The 21945-nt window shown below is 42.7% G+C and overlaps 1 protein-coding gene across 4 annotated transcripts in view; it reads left to right on the forward strand.

Annotated features, from left to right (window-relative positions):
• AFF2 (ALF transcription elongation factor 2) overlaps nucleotides 1–21945 on the forward strand; it is a 466427-nt gene that overhangs the window by 409322 nt on the left and 35160 nt on the right. For all 4 annotated transcript variants that reach the window (XM_072744689.1, XM_072744692.1, XM_072744690.1 and 1 more), the window contains one exon: nucleotides 21430–21589. In XM_072744689.1, coding sequence (XP_072600790.1) covers nucleotides 21430–21589 — 160 coding nt within the window. The remainder of the gene's footprint in view (nucleotides 1–21429; nucleotides 21590–21945) is intronic.

The raw sequence follows: 21945 nt of genomic DNA on the forward strand, positions 1-21945 counted from the left end.
TCATCGTCCTCATTACCATTGATATTAACTGAAGAATAATTTGTAAGCATTATGCATTTTCAATTGTTATTACAGAAGGCTGCAAATAATTTTGTGAAAGCATATGTTTAAAGATTTTAGTACTCGTTCTCCGATAGATCTTTCTGAAAAGACACATATGGATGAACGATTGGCAGAAATAGAGCAGAACTTTTCAAAATGTGTTCCTGCAAAACAAACAGAAAAACAAGCAAAAGGAGAGATTGTTGCTGCCTAGCCTTTCACTGGCTGTAAGGCCTCGGACAAGTCACGTATTAAGAACTCAGTAACATTAGGAGCACCTGGGTGGTACAGTCAGTTGAGCATCTGACTGTTGATTTCGGCTCAGGTCATGATCTCAGGATCATGAGATAGAGCCCTATGTTGGGCTCCATGCTCAATGAGGAACCTGCTTGATAGTCTCTCCCTCTGCCCCTCTCCCCCACTCCCACTCCCCCCTCAAATAAATAAATGAAATCTTCTTAAAAAAAAAAAAAAAAGAACTCGGGCAGCCCCGGTGGCTTAGTACTTTGGCGCCGCCTTCAGCCCAGGGCCTGATCCTGGAGACCCAGGATTGAGTCCCACGTCAGGCTCCCTGCATGGAGCCTGCTTTTCCCTCTGCCTCTCCACCCGCCCCCCCCCCCCCCGTGTCTCTAATAAATAAATAAATAAATAAAATCTTAAAAAAAGAACTCAATAACATTAAATATTATTAGTATTACCATGACTACATACAATGTGGGTAGTAATGGTGGTTAAAAAATATGTTTGGTAGAAGAATTTTGAACAAAAGATATGTGCCACCTCCTAATAATACCTTCTGTAGGTCTTAACACTCAGGCATCAGAGGAGAGAGGAACTGATTTTGAAATTAGATTTATAGGAGACTTTCTCTTTATAGACTGTAGATTGTGGCTAGGCTAACAATAACCTGATTTTTTTCTGTCCTTTGAAATTACATATATATTCTATGTATATATAGGGTATCTGCTCATCCTCATGAACTTCCAAGCTCAAATTTCATATTCCTACCATCCTCCCATACCTCAGTAGCTCATTGTTAGAGGTGATGCTCTTGGGGCTCACTGTTCTCAGGGACAAGTTCAGTCCATACCACCTCATCCCGAACCTTCCTGCGGCTCTCTCTGGCTTCCTCCCCCAACTCTGTGATCAGTTCCAGGTGAGGACACAAACCCACCAACCACGCAATCTGTAGTGTCAGGTGAGCTCACCTCCCCCTAGAGGCTGGAAAAGAGATGAGGACCCTGTACAAGCATAGACTCCCAGCTCTGCCACTGCCGTGTAATCAGAAGCTTGCCTGCAATTTGACTATTTCACAATAATTGCCATGTTTTCAATAAGAATGATAAAAAGGCAGATACAAAGGCAAATATCAAGGCCTCTGGCTGACAAAAGCAGATTTCAGAGAGAAATGAGAAAATAGCAACTGACTTCAGCAATAAAGAGAGTATATTTTATACTCCAGGTTTTTTTTTTTTTTTCGTTTTGTAAAATCATGACTTTCTAGTAAATGACATCCCAGAAGATATTTATCAAAGACGGAAAGCTGTGGAAAGGAGCACCTCGCATTCGCTTTAATATTTCGCCTTTTCTTTTGACATTTTCTTGCCTAGAGATCTAATTCCATTAAATATGTACATTTTTTTTTTTTTGGCTGGAAGTCTTCTTCATGTATCTTTCAGATAAATCTTAAAAGTACATAAGGTCTGTAGGGCAGCTTTTTTTAAGTGCAAATGAGACACACAGTAGAATATTGTCTATGAGGGTTTCCAAATTATTTATATTCCTGCAGAGCTTTACCTTGCACTTTCTGTGATAATGATAAGAGGAAAGGTGAGATTCCAATGTGCCTTCTGTGGAGCACTGTCAAACCACATTAGTCATATTTAATGTCTGACAGGCAGGGACTTTCTTTGGTTGATCACTACTTTGATTGGCTTTATTAAGCATTGTCATGACTGTAACTTTGCCTGATGGACAAGGTAAATAGAAGTGTGACAAATTGTCAAGTTAGCAGTGCGCTGGGTAATATGCCATTGTGCCTTTGCAAATGGGCATGGGTTGACTATTCTGCTTCACTGTTAGACTTCTCTAGAATCTTGCTTAGAGTGAAAGTGTTTCCTAAATTGGAAGGATCATATTCCAGAGTCTATAAGCACTGTTGGGGGATTTGGGACGTCTTGGAGTAAACCTTTCAAGCCTAAAAACTTTTTTAAATTGATTTATTTTTATTTCTTGTTTTTTAACTTTGATTCCCATATGATTAACATACAGTGTTATATTAGTTTCAGGTGCATGATACAATGAGTCAACACTTCCATACATCACCTGGTGCTCATCACAACAGGTGTACTTCTTAATCCCCATCCCTCACCACCTCCCTCTGGTGACCAGCGGTGTGTTCTCTAGAGTTAAAAGTTTGTTTCTTCACTTCATCACCCCTAAAAATCCCCTGTAGTTAACCCCTCAGTAGTAAACCACTCCACCAATCCCAGCCTATGGAAACCACTGATCTACGGTCCATCACAGTTTTATCTGTCAGAATGTCATATAAGTGGACTCATACAGTATATACCCTTTCCAGTCTGTTTTTTTTCATCCATGTTGTATATATCAGTACTTTCTTCCTTGTTTTCTGCTGAGTAGTATTCCATTTTGGGTATACCACAGTTTATCTTGTTGGAGGAGATTTGGGTGACTTCCATTCTGGAGCCATTATGAATGAAATGCTACAAATATTGTTTTTAAAAAGAGTCTATTTCTTGGTTTGTCCCTCTATGTTTTCCATTTGCTCATTTTTTTGCTTCTTAAATTCCACGTATGCGTGAAATAATACAGTATTTGTCTTTGTGTAACTTACTTCACTTAGCATTATACTCTCTAGCTCCATCCATGTTGTTGTAAGTGGTGAGATTTTATTCCTTTTTATGGCTGAGTAATATTCCAATGTGTCTATATGCCACCTCTTGTTTATCCATTCATCCATCTCTGATACACTCAGGCTGCTTCCATATCTTGGTTATTGTAAGTAATGGTGCTATAAATGTAGGGGTGCCTGTATCCCTATGAATTAGTGTTTTTATATGCTTTGGATACATACCCAGTAGTACAATTACTGGATTGTAGGGCAGTTCTATTTTTAACTTGTTGAGGAATCTCTCTACTCTTTTCCATAGTGGCCGTAACCTACAAGCCTAAAATTTTGCATCCATAATTTCTTCTCTTTATTTTTCATTCCCTATGTTTTCAACTATCTCCTGCATTCATGTGACAGTAAACTCTCACCATGAGTATTCATGAATACAGGATTTAGAATGTCATCTTTCATGGGTGGTTATTGTGGTGGGATCAGGGGGTTGCATTGCGGGGGACCTAGAGTTGGAGTGATCCAGATTTGTTTGCTGCTATGCAACAGAACTACTGCTTCATTACTACATATTTTCTGGGTGTTATCTTTATAGCAGGTAAGACCTGTGTAAAACAAGAGAAAATGCAAAGTCATTGAATAATTAAAGTTAGTCATAGCACCGAGAAGCTACTGCAGGACAGAATAGTCAGGTTGGCATGTGACATTACTCAGAAACTCAGGGCTGCAGTGCAGGCTTCAGCATCCTCAGACCCTCCAGCAGAAATTCATGGTGGCTGCTGGCCTGGGGCCCTATGGGAAAGGAGAAGAGATCACCGTGAAGAGTAGTTTTTCCTTTGCATTCTGAGAGCAGGAAACAAGCGCCTGTGATCAGAACGTTCTCTGCCTTCAGGTGACCCCTCTGAAGGCAGTGACACTGAAAACAGATCCTGCACGGTCTTACTGCACACACGCATGCATACGCGCACACATGCACACACAGATTGTAATTACGCGAGGTGACAGAGGGGTTAACTAGCCCTATTGCAGTACTCATTTCAGGATATAGAAGTGTATCAAATCATCATGTGGTGCACCTTAAACTCACACAATGTGATATGTCAATTATATCTCAACAAAGCTAGGGAAAAAAATAAAGACAAATGAGACTAGACATCAGAAAGACAGATGTGAGAGCTCAGAGCAAAAGAAAGGGAATGAAGGGGGAAAATCTAGTCCAAAACGCAAATAAACCGTGTCCCCAGTCCACCTTCACCAGTTGGTTCGTCAAAGACATCTTTCCACAAGAGGAGCTCGTCCTTCTTTTCTCCTGTCATTGGATAATTGCCATGGCATGACTCAACTAATTTTCCTATCACTGAAGACAAGGAAGTGTTGAAGTTACTACATGGTGGAGGAGATGGTGGGAATGACGGGAGAGCACAAAATCTGTTGCTTTTGCAAAATTGTCATCGAAAGGATAGCCAGAACATAAATGATACTGTTTTGGCTTCAAAAGGGTAAGCAGGTGTCTTCGAAGTCCCAAATGAGCTGTGTACAAGCTTGTACAAACAAGCGCAGAATCAGGCCTGTTTGTTATTCACACAAACAGAGTTTAAACCATCTGAATTCCACAGTTCCCAGAATTCAGATGGTGCACAATGGTCCATAATGAGCAGCACCTGTGCTTACCTCAATTAGCAGGCAGTTCTGAACAACGGCAGAAAGGGCTTACTAGAATTTTTTTTCAATAATAGATTTAGTTATGTCTTTCATAATTGGATTCAAAAGCTCAAAATTTCATTTTGCAACTTGTTCATAAAATTTGTATGAAAAAGTCTGGCATTTATTCAAAAGAAATAGTCTATGAAGGAAAAATTGCAAAACAGCCAACCGCTGGTAACTAAGCAGCCAAATTATAGTCCAAGCACTTGGCAAATACACCATCTTTTTATTATTTCAGTAATTGAATTTCTGTTAAAGCGTGGAGCATAATTTAACATGAGGAATTTATTTATAATACAATAGTGTTTCAGTAATAAATGCATTATTATTGTCACTTTTAATGGAGTCTTATGTATTCCCTCTGAGACTGCATGGCAGACTTTGAGACAGCCACTGCACCAGTGTTGTTTGTAGACAATTGAATTAATTGGAGACAGGGTCATTAACTCGACCTGAATACCTCTGATTGCTTCTGTAAATAAGGTTAGAGAGCAAATGGCTAATCTTCATCGTCATTATAGATTCCTCTTACATTTTCACACTGCCTTGTATGTTAAGATCATTTTGCTAAGCAGCTTTTCAGACTCTCCTCATATTTACAGTATTGTCTTGCGTGGCACATAACCATAATTGTATCAGACTTATATTACATTCTCCATATCTTTATAAAACACGATACTAGAAATGAACCTATGTTGAATCACAACTCATAAAAACCATCAGACCAATAAATGAATAAACCACAGTGTCTAAGCCATCATATTAAAGGAAAGTAAAATCACAGAGCAAAAGTTGCTTCAGTCTCCTCTTGCAGATCCATGTACAAGTTGGAAACACAATTAACACAAGATGGGCTCCCAAAGATGCCATCTCTAAAGAAAGAGCACAGCAAGGGGAGCTTTGATTAAAATCTCAGTATGTGCCAGGTGAGGCCGTGCCCCTTCTTTCCCTACTATAGCAGTGTCAATAACATACAAATTATAGGAAGTTGGGTCCTTTTTCCCTGTTCGTTCTGAAATGGAGTTAACTGGCAACTATTTGAAACATAAATATTTAGAACTTTTAAATACTTGTTATTTTTCATTGATTAGCATGTTAGAGGAATATAAGATATTTAGGGAGGATTTGGGACAAAAAAATTCTCCCATTATAATGACTCAAATAATTCAAAAAGACATATACTGGAAACATTTCTAAAAATGGACCTTCTCAAGTCATTTTAAAATACAATTCAGAAAGAAAAGACCATTAAAAATGGACAATGTTATGTGGAATAATGAGACTTTTTACAAGATACCAGAACGAGGCAGAAGAAGAGGAAGAAGAAAGAGGAAAGAAAAGTAATTCTATACTTTATAATTTTTCTTGACAAAACAAAAAATTACTGGAAGTGTCAGATCATCAGTACTAGATCTGTACTACTAGATCATCTATACTACTAGGAGTGGGTTAATTCTATACAAGCCATAGCTCCAACACCAGGAATTTATCATTGTCTTACCACCAACTGGAAGCCTATCAGTTTTTTCAGCTTTATTGATATAAGATTGACAAATAAAAATCATACATTTCAGATGTACACTGTGTCGTTTTCATAGTCATATCCATTGTGGAATGATTACCACAACCAAGCTAATTAACACTTCTGACACCTCACATGATTACCTTCCTTGTTTGTGGTGAAAAGACTTGATATCTACTCTCTTAGCAAATTTCGAGTATACAGTACATTATTATGAACTATGGTCAACAGGCTGTACATTAGATCCTCACAACTTACTCATCTTACAGTGAAAGTTTGGGGCATCCCAGGTGGCTCAGCGGTTTAGCGCCGTCTTCAGCCCAGGGCATGATCCTGGAGACCCAGGATCGAGTCCCACATCGGGCTCTCTGCATGGAGCCTGCTCCTCCCTCTGTCTGTCTCTGCCTCTCTCTGTGTGTCTCTCATGAATAAATAAAAATATTTTTAAAAAAACAATGAAAATTTGTACCCTTTGACCAACATGTCCCCTTTTCTTCCAACTGCCCAGCCTCTGGTAACCACCATTTTGCTATCTCTTACTATGAGTTGGACTTTTTTTTTTTTTTTAAGATTCCACATGTAAGTGAGCCCATGCAGTATTTGTCTTTCCATCTGGCTTGTCTTTCCATCTGGCTTAGCATAATGTCCTCCAGGTTCATCCACGTTGTCTCAAGTAGCAGGATTTCCTTCTTTCTTAAGGCTGAATAGTACTCCATTGTAGGGGCTCAGTCAGTTAAGCGTCTGCCTTCAGCTCAGGTCATGATCCTGAGGTCCTGGGACCGAGCCCCACATCGGGCTCCCTGCTCAGCAGAGAATCTGCTTCTCCCTCTCCTCCCTGCTCATGCCCTCTATTGCTATCTCTGTCTCTTTCTCAAATAAATAAATAAAATCTTTAAAAATAATACTCCACTGTAAATACATAGATTGCATTTTCTATATCCATTCATCTGTTGGAAAACCCTTAAGTTGTTTCCATGTATCGGAAGCCTGTCAGTGTTCATGAGTTTCATGGCTAACTGAAAGAGTTCTCATTTCCCTTGGCTACTTAATGAGTCTTGTCCTACAAATAGAAAAATAACCATCATTTAAGTTCTTCCAGATTTTTTTGCCTTTATACATTATTTATAAAACTAACATATGATGAGACCTTGAGTAATAGTTGACCCTCGTATATGTGAGCATATACTTGTGTCTCCTCTTAAAACATGACTTGAACCCAAATAGGGCTTAATGTAAACATTGGCTAGCGACAATATCTTCTCTATTAAATGCTGAATGCCCAGTATATACTACAGAGGCCAACATTTATGTCCTTATCCAGCTAATAGCAACATTATTTTTAAAATTAATATTATGTACCTCTCTTGAAGGATGATACTGCTCCCAATATTTTTCACTTCTTAGCCAGCAATCTTAATTGATGCTGAAACTATCTGACTTCTCTTGGTATTAACCATCTTGGATTTTAGCTAACAGATGTATACACAGTCACATATACTATCACTCACAGGCACATGGGCACACACACACACACTTAAACATGGGCACACACACATTCTCTCATTCAAATACCTTGAATTTGGGTATAGCTGTCTGAAATATGTATCAAAACATAATTATCATCAAAGGGAACATTTTAACATATAACCTTTCTGGAAGATATTTCTCCCAACAGAGTTTGGTTTTTTGTTTTGTTTTGTTTCATTTTTTTGTCCATGTTTCCAATTGGCAGAATCATATACCTGGATCTTGTCATTATGTAGCTCAAGCAGTGTAGACTCCTGGAAACTGCGAAGGAATTTGAGATACTGAGATACCATTGATACTGTCAGACACATAGACACACCTCACTGAAACTACCTGTCTCATGTGGTTTGCAAATGAGCATATCTTTCTCATGTTGCATGTTTAACTTATGCCTCTAAGTTGTGAATGTTTTGTCTTCACTGTGACTCCCTAAGGTGGACCTTTGTTTGGGCTTAGCTGGTGGGGCCCTGTATAATTGTGACTTGCTATTGACATAACTCTTGGGACATGCACATTCCCAGGTTTTTCTGCTGACCACAAATGTAATTTGCTTAGCCTCACAAGACATTTTTAATTGTCTGTTTTTAAAGTCCTTTTTATTCTAAATTCTACCTTCTTTGGAATTGCTGAATTTCCCAAATTCTCTGCATGACAAATTTCTCCACATGACAGATTCCTCTTAATGACAAAACCAAACACCCTGACCTTATTACTACCGGCCTGTTTGTCATTATCTCAGATCCTGCCAGTTCTTGGAGAAATGCCGAAGTTTGTTTCCATTTCTTTCTAGGTCAGCTTTTAAGTGGCTCTGAGTTCATTTGTAATATGGGATCGCCATTCTTGTTGCTGCTGTTCTAGATTCAAGTGTAAGCCCTGCCATTCCATATACAGGAGTCAGCGTTGGCTAAGGCTGCCTGTGCTCAGCTATCTTACCCCTGGTGGCTATGCCCTGACTTTTGTGTAAAGCAAGTTTGGGTGCAAGATGAGGCGAGTGTGGTTCCCTCTTCTTCTCTCATTTGCACTTGACCTCCTTTAATTTAGCACTGATGAGAAGGGAGGCTGTTAGCTGGAAGGCAGGATTTGGGGGCAGATAGCATTACGGGATTAAGAAGATCCAGTGTTTCCTTTGCTGTCATTCAAAATAACAGGAATAGGAAATTCTGTTTAAAATAGCTGGGCTTTTTTGACTTAGAGGGCTTCTGTATAGAAGATTTCAGATGTCAGCTTTAAATATGACATTGATAGTCTTAGGCAAAGAATGGGAGTGAATTCTTGTAGAAACTGTCGTTTTTTTCCTGCCTGTTTATTAATGGTCTTTGTGATTTATAGTAAACGCTGGGGAGGATTTTCAGGACCATTTATCATGGGAAGGGAACACCTTCTTGTTCTTAATGTGAGTGTGTCATAATTAGCAAGGCATGTGGGCTAGGAGATTTAGTTCTATCTTTTGTGAAAGTCCTTCAACCTCATATTTAATCCCAAATTGATTGAATATTTTTTCTTCCATGAGGAAATTAATTATGCCACTAGGAAAACCATCAAGTAGAAAGGGAGTTAATATCAAGCACAATGTAGACTGGGCTGGTTAATGTATCAAAATGATATGACAAGAGTAGCTCACATTTCACACAAATCGGAATAATGGAATCATCATTTTAATTAAAAATAGGAAGGCCTGTGTGTATGTGCAGCACTCACTTTCAGTAAGAGCCACACCATTTATTTCTCATATTCATGCATGTATATGTACTCTGCAACCCATCGATGGCTGTTGCTCTAAATATTGATCACATTAAAAATGGCCATCCTGAGAAGTTGTGTTTTGCCAAGGAACTGAAGCTGAAGAAAAAGGCAGACACCATGATGGACCAGCATCCACTCAGCCAGTTGAAAGATTACAGATACATCATTGGGCAACCTATTTTCTTCATTATTTTCATCAAATTAACTTATAACTCAGGATATTTTGGTATTGCCTGGGTCTGCCTAAGTATAGACTTCTGTTGAGAGTCAGAAATACATAGACATTTCACAGTTAAGTATCATTCTTTACCAGGTGACCTCATTTGTGTGGATTGTCTACTCATTATGCAGCCATTTGGAATATTTTTTCATCACCAGAAAATTGTATATAGGTTATTATGCTAGGCACCTTAGGATATATGAAATGACTGTACAATCTGGCACCTGCCATCACAAAATGTATGGTTTAGTTATGGAGGCAAAAGGTTAGCCCAATGAAAGAATTTGAAAATAATTAAGTAACAAACAGTGATGCAGTTAGAGCAAATAAATCAGAACAGGGAGGTACCAAGGAGAATTAAAGTCATCGGCGAAGACCTGATATTATTTGAATTTGAGCTTAAAAGATAAAGATTTAAGCAAGCAGAAGCAAGGGGGGAAGGTGCTATCGTAGACAGTATAAATGGGCTGAGCACAGGCTTGGGGGCAGTGTCGGAGGAAGGAGGAGACAAAAGTGGCAGATGTGCTGGAAATAGAGGGGAATAAAAACCAGCACTAGGGTAGGGTGGCTATGGAGATAGATCTCAGCAAATCCCATGGAGAAGAGCACATCTACCTGTGAGGGAGTCATTGTGAATTCTGAAACCAAGAGATCTCATGTTGTATATGGTCCCTGGGACCAAGTACAAAAGAAGTCAAAGCTTTTAGTCCAAAAGGGAGTGAGGTCAAGAAGAGTAAGGGAAGGACACCTGATTTGCAATGGCAAGTGTGCAGGACAGGGATTAGTGGCTGCAATTGAAAGCAATCTCAGTAGATCAAAGAATTACAAAGCCTGATTACTGGGTTTATAGAAGTCTCTATAGAAGTCTCTAGTGGTTAGGAGGCAGAACCAGCATGCGTTGACCACATCTTTAAGACGTGTCATGGTGGAGGAAGTTCAGTGACTGTTTCCTGTTTTGGAACCTGCAGCCTGGTCCCACCGAGCAGGGCTATCTCAGTGCCTTCTATTCCTTATGGTATGTGTTACGTTACTGCCTCTTCCTCGTGCTAGGGTGACACACTGCACTGTTGCAAGTTGTAATTTTTGCCATTCACTTGAGGCTTTTACTGCTGATGTTTGTAATATATTTCAGGCACTATTATGAGGACATATTTAGTAAGGAGACTGTATGAGTTTTATTTTAGAAATTATGTATGTGACTTTGAATGCCACACATTGAATGCCCTGCCATCCCACATACAGGAAGGGCTTTTTTTTTTTTTTAAAGATATTACTTTTATAATTAAAAAAAACCTTTATTTTAGAAGTATATGCCTCAGTATTCATAAATATATGGGGCAATGGGAAGTAGAGGATCAGAAGATCAACTTTTCACTGTGTGCCCTTCAGTATCTTTTGGATTCAGTATCATATGTTTATTATCTATTTTAAAAATATATGATTTTTGGAATGACGCAATGGTGTGAAATCTAAAGGGCATTTAAATTTCCCCTCTTTAATCTTAACAAACTTTTCATGTATGTGGAAGAGTTATCCACTGTGAGCTATAAATCTCCTCATCTAGACTCAATGAGATTTCTCCTTTGAGTCAAATGCAGTACGGGTTTGCCTAGCGTAAAGCATTTATGGCCTTCAGTGTTTTCAGCATCACATTCTTGCAGACAATCTCATTTGGTCACTTGAATAAAGCATTTGGAATTAATTCTGTGTCCCTGTTGCCCTTTGATCTGATGACAAGGGTGGGTTTTGTAGTGGATTCCCAATCACTTTCATTTCCTCAAGCTGACTTGGCACTGCCAAAGCAGCCACAGCAGCCTGGTGAAACCCCTGCCTCCTCAGGCCTCAGACACATGACTTTGACTTAGAGGTCCTGGAGCTTCGTGGCCAAGGTGGACAGGATACCTGTTTTATCTACCCCCCCCCCCCACTACTCACTGTTCTTATGGCAACCAAATGAGATCATGGGAGTGAAAATGCTGGAACATTATCAAGTGCTCCACAATTAAAAAGTATTTTGGTCTTATTCATCCAATGATGAGAGAATGATGAGAGTTTTGGGACCATGGGGACATAGACAATAGGCAGTGGATATACCTAGGGACTGTGTTCTCAGAGATATATAGAGAAGACTTATTTAAGGCTTTACTCTAGGGTGCCTTAGGTTCATGAGGCATTTACAGTGTGTGTGTGTGTGTGTGTGTGTGTGTGTGTGTGTGTGTCTGATAAAGCCTCTGGCTTTAGAAGCTTACCCTCTAAATCAAGTGTCTGTGATACATCAGGTAACAAATCAGACATGAAGGGGAACAGACAATACTGATAAGGAGATTGGCATTGAGAGACATCAAAGAAGAAATGTAGTCTAGGGAGAGACTAGAAGAGGGAGGCCCACTTTCCAAATCAAGAGACCACTCTAAGCATAATGGGCAACAGAAAGAAGCCATCAAGCAAAAAAAAAAAAAAAAAAGTAGAGGCTTGTGTTGAGCTGCTCTGAGCCCATCTCCAGCCTGCTCAACACTCTCCTGGTATCCTTTGCACTCTCCTGGTACCTTCAGCCTGCCTGTGCCCAGGCTCTCCTGCTCATCTCCAGACCAGTTGTGTGCATACAGTAAAGAGATTCCTGCATTGAGCCAGCTTCCAGGTTTGAGTCACCCAAAGCACATATACTCTGCTCCTTGTCAGATTTGTGACTGATGGAATTCTTTTTTGGAAGGCTTAGACCTTGTTTGAGATTCTTGGCATCAGGATCTCTCTGGGTTCCTTATGAGTGTGAATCATTCACCTTCTGCTTTGGTAGCAACCAGGGCTTGTGGGAATCGGTGTTCACAGCCACTTGCCTGCCTTCATTCTCTCCCTTGCTCCCATTTCTTTTAATTTTAAGATTTTTCTTTATTTATTCATGAGAGACACACACAGAGGCAGAGACACAGGCAGAGGGAGAAGCAGGCTCTCTATGGGGAGCCTGAGGGCAGGACTCGATCCCAGGGCCCCAGTATCATGCCTTGAGCCAAAGGCAGATGCTTAACCACTGAGCCACCCAGGCGCCCCTGTTACTCCCATTTCTGTAAATGTACTTTGAAGGCAAAAGGGACAAAAATACTTGGCTGCCTATGATTTTTGGCCACCTGTTTAGCTGTTTGATTGAAGCAACTCTGAGCGACAGCAGAAAAGTCTGTGTGGCTTTTAATTATTTCCAGAAGCGTTTAAATGTCAGTTTATTCTCCCCAGTGCAAAGTGTGATGTTCTCAAGATATCACGGGCCCATTACCCAGAGCTGAGCAGCCTTACTGGGAGCACACCGGCGCCTCCACAGTGCTGGCTCACCACAGACTGTGCTAGGCGGGAGCCAGGTGCCTTGGTTTTCTTTTTGTTTTTCTTTTTGTTTTTTTTTTTTTCATTTCTTTGAAACTACACATTGAACTTTATCCCATAGTATCCTTAAAACTATTTTTCACCTTGACATTGTTTGTTACTAAGTCTCAGTATTCTCGGCTGTAAAATGGAAGTAGTAAGAGTGTCCTAGATATGGCCATTCCTGCAGTGGATCCCACCCTGACCCTCGGCTAGGGTGGTGGCAAGCCGCCTTTGAGGATCGCAGGGAGCCACAGGCCACATTCAGGGAAGACAGTTGTGCCTTTGGCCAAACACTGGTTGCAGGCAGGCAGCCTCCGGAAAGTTGTCAGCTTCTCAGAAGGAATCTGATAAAACCTCTTCAGGCACAATTGCCCAAAGAAAGCTTAAACTTGACCAGGCTAGATTTAAAATAGCACAAGGAGATCAAATCTGTCTATTACTGAAGGAGGACAGAATAATTATGGAAACATAAAATCCACAGTCAATCTCAAAAGTCTATTTTTGCCCTTAGTTTCAAATTCACGAAATTACATTTTGCGCGAGCAGCTTGTATCTGAATAGCCCATATAGGGTAGAGCTTCACTCTTCTCTGTGTGGCCCACCGACCAAGAGTGTCACATCACCTGCCAGTGCATTAGAAATGCAGAACTTGGGATGCCTAGATGGCTCAGCAGTTGAGCACCTGCCTTTAGCCCAGGGCGTGATCCTGGAGTCCCGGGATCGAGTCTTACATCAGGCTTCCCGCATGGAGTCTGCTTCTCCCTCTGCCTGTGTCTCTGCCTCTCTCTGTGTCTGTCATGAATAAATAGAGTCTTAAAAATTAAAAAAAAAAAAAAGAAATGCAGAACTCGGGGGATGCCTGGGTGTCTCAGTGTCTTAGCATCTGCCTTTGGCTCAGGTCATGGTCCCAGGGTCCTGGGATTGAGTCCCACATTGGGCTCCCCACAGGGAGCCTGCTTCTCCCTCTGCCTGTGTCTCTGCTTCTCTCTCTGGGTCTTTCATGAATGAATGGATAAAATCTTAAAAAAAAAAAAAAGAAATGCAGAACTCGGGTTCCATCGAGGCCAAGCTAATTCGATTCGAGTCTGCATGTTAGTGTGTCTCCAGGTGAGTTGCACATACACCACAGTTTGAGAAAGCTCCTCTAAATGTACTCAGTCCTCTCACAGCCTATGTGATATAGTAGACCCATTTCACAGATGAGGAATTGGAAACCCTATGTTCAAGTGCTTAGCCTGAGGTCACACAATAATAAAGTATCCAAGGTGACATTCAAGAGATTGTCTGACTTCCAATCTCATGTCCTTCCCACTAGATTAAAACTACCTCTTTAAAACCAGTAGGGGAGGGAGCTCGCTTCTATTGGCTAGATGAGATGCTGCTTGATTCATGAGTCTTATTAGCCAATTAGATGTTTAAAATTAAAAAATAAATAGTAGAGGAAACATAGCTGTTTAGATGTGTGAAATAGATTGGAAATGGAGACAGGCCATGGAAGGAAAATAAGACAAGGGCCTGGGGCTGGTCAGTCCCCAAAAGGCTAACCAAGGGGCACCTGGGTGGCTCAGTTGTTAAGTGTCAGACTCTTGATTTCAGCTGGAGTCATGACCCCAGGTCCTGAGACTGAGCCCTGTGTTGGTCTCCATACTCAACAGGGAATCTGCTGGATATTCTCTCTCTCTCCCTCTCCCTCTGCCCCTTCCCTTCCCACTCCCCTCCCCTCCCCTCTCTAAAATAAAAAAATAAATAAATCTTTGAAAAGGAAAAAAAGGCTAACCCAACTGGTTGCAAACCAAATGTGATTATGCAAAGCCATTGCCAAAATCACTCATCAGTATCACCTCATGACTTGAGGGATCATGACTTGAGCCAAAATCAAGAGTCAGGTGCATGACCAACTGAGCCACCCAGGTGCCCCAGCTGTAGCATTTTAAAAGTCTTTCCTGATGTTGAGGTGAGATCTTCCTGACTAGATCTCTAGCTTGCTGGTACCAGTTTTACCTTGGAAAAAGGAAGTAGGTGTCGAGTAGGTAGGGACCAATAAGCAAAAACTGCTGGTGATAGACCAATAGGAGGATCCAGTCATTTTCAGTCTTTTTAAAGAGTTTATTTATTCATGAAAGACACACAGAGAGAGGCAGAGACACAGACAGATGGAGAAGCAGGCCGCCTGCGGGGAGCCCAATGCAGAACTCAATCCCAGGACCCCAGGATCACGACCTTAAGGCAGACACTCAACCACTGAGCCACCCAGGTGTCCCTCCTAGTGCCTTCGTGACACAGAGCTCTGGCTCCCAGAGACCCTGTGACTACATGGGGCCACCCAGGTGATCCAGGATCATCTCCCCATCTCAAATCCTGAATATAATCATCTCTGCAAAATATCTTTTGCCACATAAAGTACCATAGTCACAGGTTCTAGGGCGTAGGACATGGACATCCTGGGGGGAGTCACTATTTTGCCAAGCCCAGATCTCTTTAGTCAGGGCTTTAAACAATGTCGTGTTCAGGAACTTGCCCATGAAAATGAGTATGAGCAGGTAGGTGTGCATCTCCTTATCACTCCTTACAAATAAGTTGAGCAGATCCCATTTCAAAGACCATGATCAGACAAAAGGGAAGATGCCCAGTGTACACATGTTGGACAAAGATTATCTCCTGTGTAGCCCAAATTGTAACTGGACAGTGATTCACTACCCCTGCTCATCAACAGCGTGAGTGCTTTAACACAAAAGACACTCGATCCCAGGTTGCTGGCGATAATACTGGGATGTCAAGCATTTTACTTTCAAACTGTGTTTGGGGACCACCTCAGGGAGGAGGACATGCTGCTGGCAATGCCCTCTCCCAACTCTTTTCCAGATTTCTGTTGCCACCAGGACAACTCTGCCCTTACCTGTTTTATGTAATTACGCTTCTGCATACACTTTCTATTGGATGAGGGTGCTACATGGATTTTCTGGGGTAAGTAGGATAGATATCAAAACTACTGACTCAAACTAAAAATGGATTCCTCCTACCCCTCTGGCTGGGATAGGTTCAGAGTTCAGAGTATCTGCCTCTAGTAGCCTAGCGTGGTGAGGCAGGGGAATTGTTCCAGTTCCAGAACCCAGAGTTCAGAGAGGAAAATGAAGAAGAGATGTAAGATCAGCAATAAATGTTGATTCCTTTGCCCCAGAGCCATCCCTTTACAACCTAATGGAAGCATTCAAATATGGAAGCATTTCAGATTATCTGGGAGACAGACATTTGATCCCTATAAAACTGCAAAAAGGTAACATTGATGAAATTAGTACAAGTCCTAACTGAATACAAGGGTTTAGTACAGGACACTCCATCAGACATCTCATGCTACAGGCCTTTGGCATATCCTGAGCCTTGTGAAATGCATTGCCAAGATCAGTAACATTGGGACTTGCTTGTCAGACCCTTCCTGTGTATGTTTCCCACTACGAAGTTGTCATCCATTCTGGAGCCTTTCTTGTTTGATGCCCACACAGCTTGATTGAGCAGAATGGCCAATTCATCATCCCTGTTTATCTCCTGAGAAAGGAATTTACAGTTAAATTAGGATTAGAATCAGCACTGATGCAGATGTTTGGCTTTCTGGAGGCTGTTAATCTGAATTAGTGAAAAGTCTGATTTATAAAATAGCCCTACAGAAATGCAGCGTTAATCCTCTGAGGCTCACACAAGAGCTCTGTGACTGATAAAGTGTTGCCAAGAGCAGGTCATTGCAGAGCTGCCTTAAGGAGCAGATTGGATGGTGCAGACATGTCCCCACACGCTTCCTCTAGGGTCCTAAAGAGTCCCCCTTATAATCCTTTATACACAATATTTTCATAAGGATCAGAATCTTTGAGCTGGAAAACATGTTAAAGATCACCCCACCCCATTGGGACCCACGATAGGAATCTGTCTTACAATGTTCTCTGTTGCTGGCTACCTGGTCATCTTCAGGTATTGAGCTCAGTGGCCTACAAAGCCTTGGCTTCTTTCTGTGGCCAGTTGTAGTTTTTTTTTTAGACAGAGAGGGGAGGGAGGGGCGGAGGGGAGAGGGAGAGAATCTTAAGCAGGCTCCACGCCCAGTGCAGAGCCCAAAGCGGGGCTTAATTTCATGACCCCTGGGATCATGACTTGAGCCAAAATCAAGAGTCAGGCGCATGACCAACTGAACCACCCAGGTGCCCCAGCTGTAGCATTTTAAAAGTCTTTCCTGATGTTGAGGTGAGATCTTCCTGACTAGATCTCTAGCTCGCTGGTACCAGTTTTACCTTGGAAAAAGCCCAGAATAAACCCACCCCCTTTCGCTCAAGACAGACCTTCCAGGTTTATTGAAGAAGGGGCCTGGTCAGTGTAAGCATGGAGACACTGTCATGTCTAGAGATGAAGGTGCCTAGACTACCACTCAAAACCCGCCCTTCTCCCCTGGTATGCTGAAGCCTTCCACACCAGGCCAACCGTGCCTGGAACAAGGCTTTGTTGTAAATGCCTCCCAATCTTCTCTCCCACCGGCCTGCTCTTTGATCCTTCCCTAGCCCTGAACTTCTCCCCTAGGGTCTTTGACTTGCCATGCCAGTTCCTTTGCCCTCAGTCTGGCCCCCGACCATGAGGACCTACTAAATGGACTTGGGGTTTCACTACTCAGTTAAGATCACTCGCACTGATGAGCACAACAGTGGAATCTGCTCTCTGAAAAGGTTGAGCTGCTGACCTCAAAGTTGTTATAAATGTGGGCCCTTGGAGAAATTTTATTACATTGGGGTGAAGTCACAGAGTAGAATTGTAATATTTACAGACTATGGAGTAGATGGTTTTCATACACCAAATGTCAGTGATTTTTAGTATAACACGTTGTAACCACGAGCCTTCTTTTAAGAAGCAGTTGATTAAACTATGAGAGGATATGGTGCCTGGGAAATTATCCTAATACAGTTTGGTGAGTGAAGAATGTGTAAACTGCACATTCCTCCCTCATCTCCCAGGCAGGAAAGACCCAGTATCACGGGGGCTAGCTTCACTCGTAGCCACTTTTGTATGCATTTGGGAAATAAATTGGCGATGTATGAAAAGAAATGCAGCAGAAGGGGAGGAGGGATTTAACTGGCTAAACAGCTAACGGTTCTCTGTCAAGACCCGGAAGTGAAATATTCTGCTGATTTGCCCACTCGTAAGTTCCACCGTGGCTTCTAGACAAGAATGTGACCCCAGGCCAGTCATCCTCCTGTTGATGTCTGGACTGCTGGGGAAGGCAATGTTTTGGTTTTGCGTTCATTTTCTGTCCCCAGGAGCTGCTGCAGCTGGGTGCAGGGTAAGCCCAGAGAAGCGAGGGTCAGAGAGACTCAAATATGGGCCTCACATCCCTCAGCCAGGCTGCTGGCTCCTCCAGCCAGCTCAGGAACAGCAGGTGGATAATAGAGGCAGAGGGAGGTACTGGGGAGAGCAGTTTTGCTTGCATTTTCAACAACTCTTATTCTCTCCCAGGAATGCTGGCTCTACTCCCCCCCAACCACCACCCCCCTGCCCCGTTTCCAACTGTGCAGCTGCCCAGAGAAAGCAATTCTTTCTCATTAAGATGCGCATGTCCTTGACCCCCAGTTGGAGTCCTCTTAGTGCCCTCTCTGAATTCAAGTCCATCTTCCTCCTTGGCCCCCAGTATCCATGTTCATTGACAGAATACAAAAAGCTGGCGAACCTCTTCCTATTCCTTTTACACACGTTTTCCTTAAGGGGTCATTGTCCACATTGACTGGCTGTGGGGTCCTCCTTGAGAACATGGCCATGGATTTAGCTGTAAGAAGTCTTAGGGACAGGGGACCCCTGGGGGGCTCAGTGGTTGAGTGGCTGCCTCTGGCTCAGGGTGTGATCTCAGGGTCCTGGGACTGAGTCTTGCATCGGGCTCCCCGCAGGGAACCTGCTTCTCCCTCTGCCTGTGTCTCTGCCCCTCTCTCTGTCTCGTCTCCACCATGAATAAATAAAAGCTTTAACAGAAAAAAAAAGTCTTAGGGAAAATAATTTTAGGTCTCATTTTATTGGGTCTTGATTAAGGTCACTGTGACTTTTGAAAGTCTTTATTTTATATCCATATCTGTCTACATTTACATGTACATGTAGTGTCTGTTTTTTGTATGTGGTTTCTGTCCACATCCACAATCCCTTAATCACAATTACGAAATTGAGAAAGTCCTGAGAGCTTTCATTTTCCAGAACTTTGGGACAAACTCATTTCATGACAGAACCCAACCTCTTACTGTAGCAGTATTAACGAGTCCTACGAAGGGGTGCTTCCCCAGATCCCACTGGAGGTATTATATGTTTGTGGTAGATTCATGTTGTTAAAATTAAAAAATCCAAACATCAAAATTCTTCTCCCCTGCAAAGGGCTTTGGATAAGGAACACTTGTGTACAAATGCACACATACAAGTTTCCAGCTAAGCCCATGAAGCTTTATTGTGGTATAGCTGATGAATACGTTTATTCTGGTCAATAAAACGTCTGTGCTTCATGTGTATCACCTCAATGCATTCAGCTTTAAGGGAATAATCCCTGGGATTGTTTTGTTTCTTACAGCAGTTGCTCAAAAATAATCCAGTAAATGGAAACTCTATCCAGAAATATTCCAAAGTAAATCTAGACTTGAGTTTGGTAATATTAGGATGAGCGGAGTCTTACGAGAAGCCAGACATTAATGCACAGATATGAAACGAAACTAGGAAGCCGCTTTTCACTTGCAAATCATAAATGTGAGTATGAGTTCGATTTTATCTCAGTCCAGCAGCCAGTCAGCTCAGGGCTGTGGATGCTCCGTGCCGGACTGGAAACGTTTCTTGGGGGGAATTGAGGCCAAGTTAGCATCATGTCTGGATTGGTCTCATTAAATCTGTTCCCTCCGTCTTTATTTAGTAACCAAAGACAAAAACAATTGATTACATTTAGAGGGCATTTTGCATAAATATGGAATCTTCACTGCCGTTAAGGAGAGACCTGAAAAAGAACGCAGGGAAGGAGAGTGCTGGGTTGTAGGTCCTTGCCCCCCCCACCCCCCGTTGGGGACACACACGCTTGCACGCACGTGCTCATGCACACACACACACACACACACACGCACACACGTCTCTGAGTGCACTTTCCCAGGGGATACAGTCCCCTATTTCCTCTGCTTCCCCTAATCTCTTGGTGTATTTGGCAGAGAAATGTACTTTCAGATAGCATTTACTTAGCAGATAGCATTTTAAAATGAGCTTTGCTATATGAAAGAAAATACCTACCTGGGAGATTAAAGGAGCAGTCTTTAGGGAGGGCAAGGCACATGGCATGAAAAGGCTCTCCTGCATCGGATAGGGACTGACTAGGGGGCCATGCTGCCTTAAAAGGGAACCTGGTTCCTCCCCAAGCAGCAGCTGAGCAGAGCTCCAGCTTAGCAGGCAAGAGCTGTAATGTTGGAGAGAAATAGGCGCTGCTGAGAGAGTGGGGTGGGGGCAGGCAAGGAGTAATGCTCTGTGCTTCCAGAAGCCTTCAGCAAAGGGGTCCTTGGAGACCCCCTTGGTGCCATTTGAAGGTGGGACCACAGGAGGCTGATTTGTCACGGGCACAGGGAGCAAACGATTGGTAAGGAAAACTATAGATTATCAATAAAGACAGACTGGCAAGTGGTGTCAATTTTCAAGTGCCTTTCATGGTCAGCTTTACAGATTTGAAATCAAGCCTTAGACTTGCTTAGTCCTTTACGATCATCCCTCCCAGTAAGAGGTGTTTTCCAAAGAGTTCACAAAAATTGGGGTGAGGGAGGCCAAGAAATGGGACTGTAGTTCCTTCGGTGCTGGGTGCTGGGTATTCAGCAGTGAATATGCTTTTCACAGCCCCTGTGCTTGGAGTTCCAAGCTCACTTATCTGCCTAGGCCTGAGGCAGAAGCAAGCCTCTCTCCCTATGGACCTAATTTTCTCCACTTAAATGGGGGTCGAATCCCCCCTTCTTGGTGAGAGGAGTGTACTGTGTGTATAGCTGAGATCACAGCCCCGTGACAAACCTCTGGGTTTCTCAACTAAATGGCAACAGAAAGTGAAAACTTACCCTATCCAAAAAAGCTGGGGATCATTAAGAATCTAAGGCTGCACGTGGGTCTGTGGTATGTGCATCTGTGTCCAGAAGGCATGCGCCCTTGGCTTCAGGTTTTCATGTGCAATGTGGGAGGCAGGGCTTTCCCAAGAGGGACGGCAGTGTCGTGGAACCCATGGAACTTGGCCACACGCAGGCTGGGTTCTAATGAATCATTTGACCTTTGGCCACACCCGGCGCCTCCTGAGCCTCACATTTCCCATCTGTGGAATGGGACGATGTGCTCTGCTCTGCCCGGACCTGACACATCACAGGCCCTTGTGCTGAACGGGGTGGGAGAGGGGCTTGATGTGCTGATTTGAGACACAGTGAGGCAATGAGTGATGTGATTTTCTTTCAGCCCACTCCTGGCCACACCTCAGCCTCCACCTGCGGTGCCAGCCAGTGGGGCATCTGGCAGCTCCAGTGACTCTGAGAGCAGCTCTGAGTCAGACTCAGACACTGAAAGCAGCACCACCGACAGCGAATCCAATGAGGCGCCTCGTGCGGCCACTCCAGAGGTGAGTGAAGGGACCGGGGGCCTAGAGTGCAATTTGCAGGTCCCCAGGGTGGCCCTCCTGGGCATGTGCGTGTGCGCACAAGCACACACACTTCCAACACAAGAAAAATTTCAAGGAAGTATTTAAGCATCGGATAGCACTTTTCACCCTCTAAAACATGTACATGCACAGTCCCTACAAGCAGACAGTTCTTGCTGGGTGACTCCCAGAGCTCCTCCGAGCCTCCAGCCTCCTCATGTGTAAATCTGGAATAGTGATAACTGAGCTAGCGATTTCTCTTTTGAGAGAACCAGTCAAGACCACCTCGTACTCCAGGTTGAAGTGATGAATTGCCACTTGGCAATGAAGACCCAAGA

This window comes from Vulpes vulpes, chromosome X, assembly GCF_048418805.1.
Source record: "Vulpes vulpes isolate BD-2025 chromosome X, VulVul3, whole genome shotgun sequence".
Lineage (NCBI taxonomy): Eukaryota > Metazoa > Chordata > Mammalia > Carnivora > Canidae > Vulpes > Vulpes vulpes.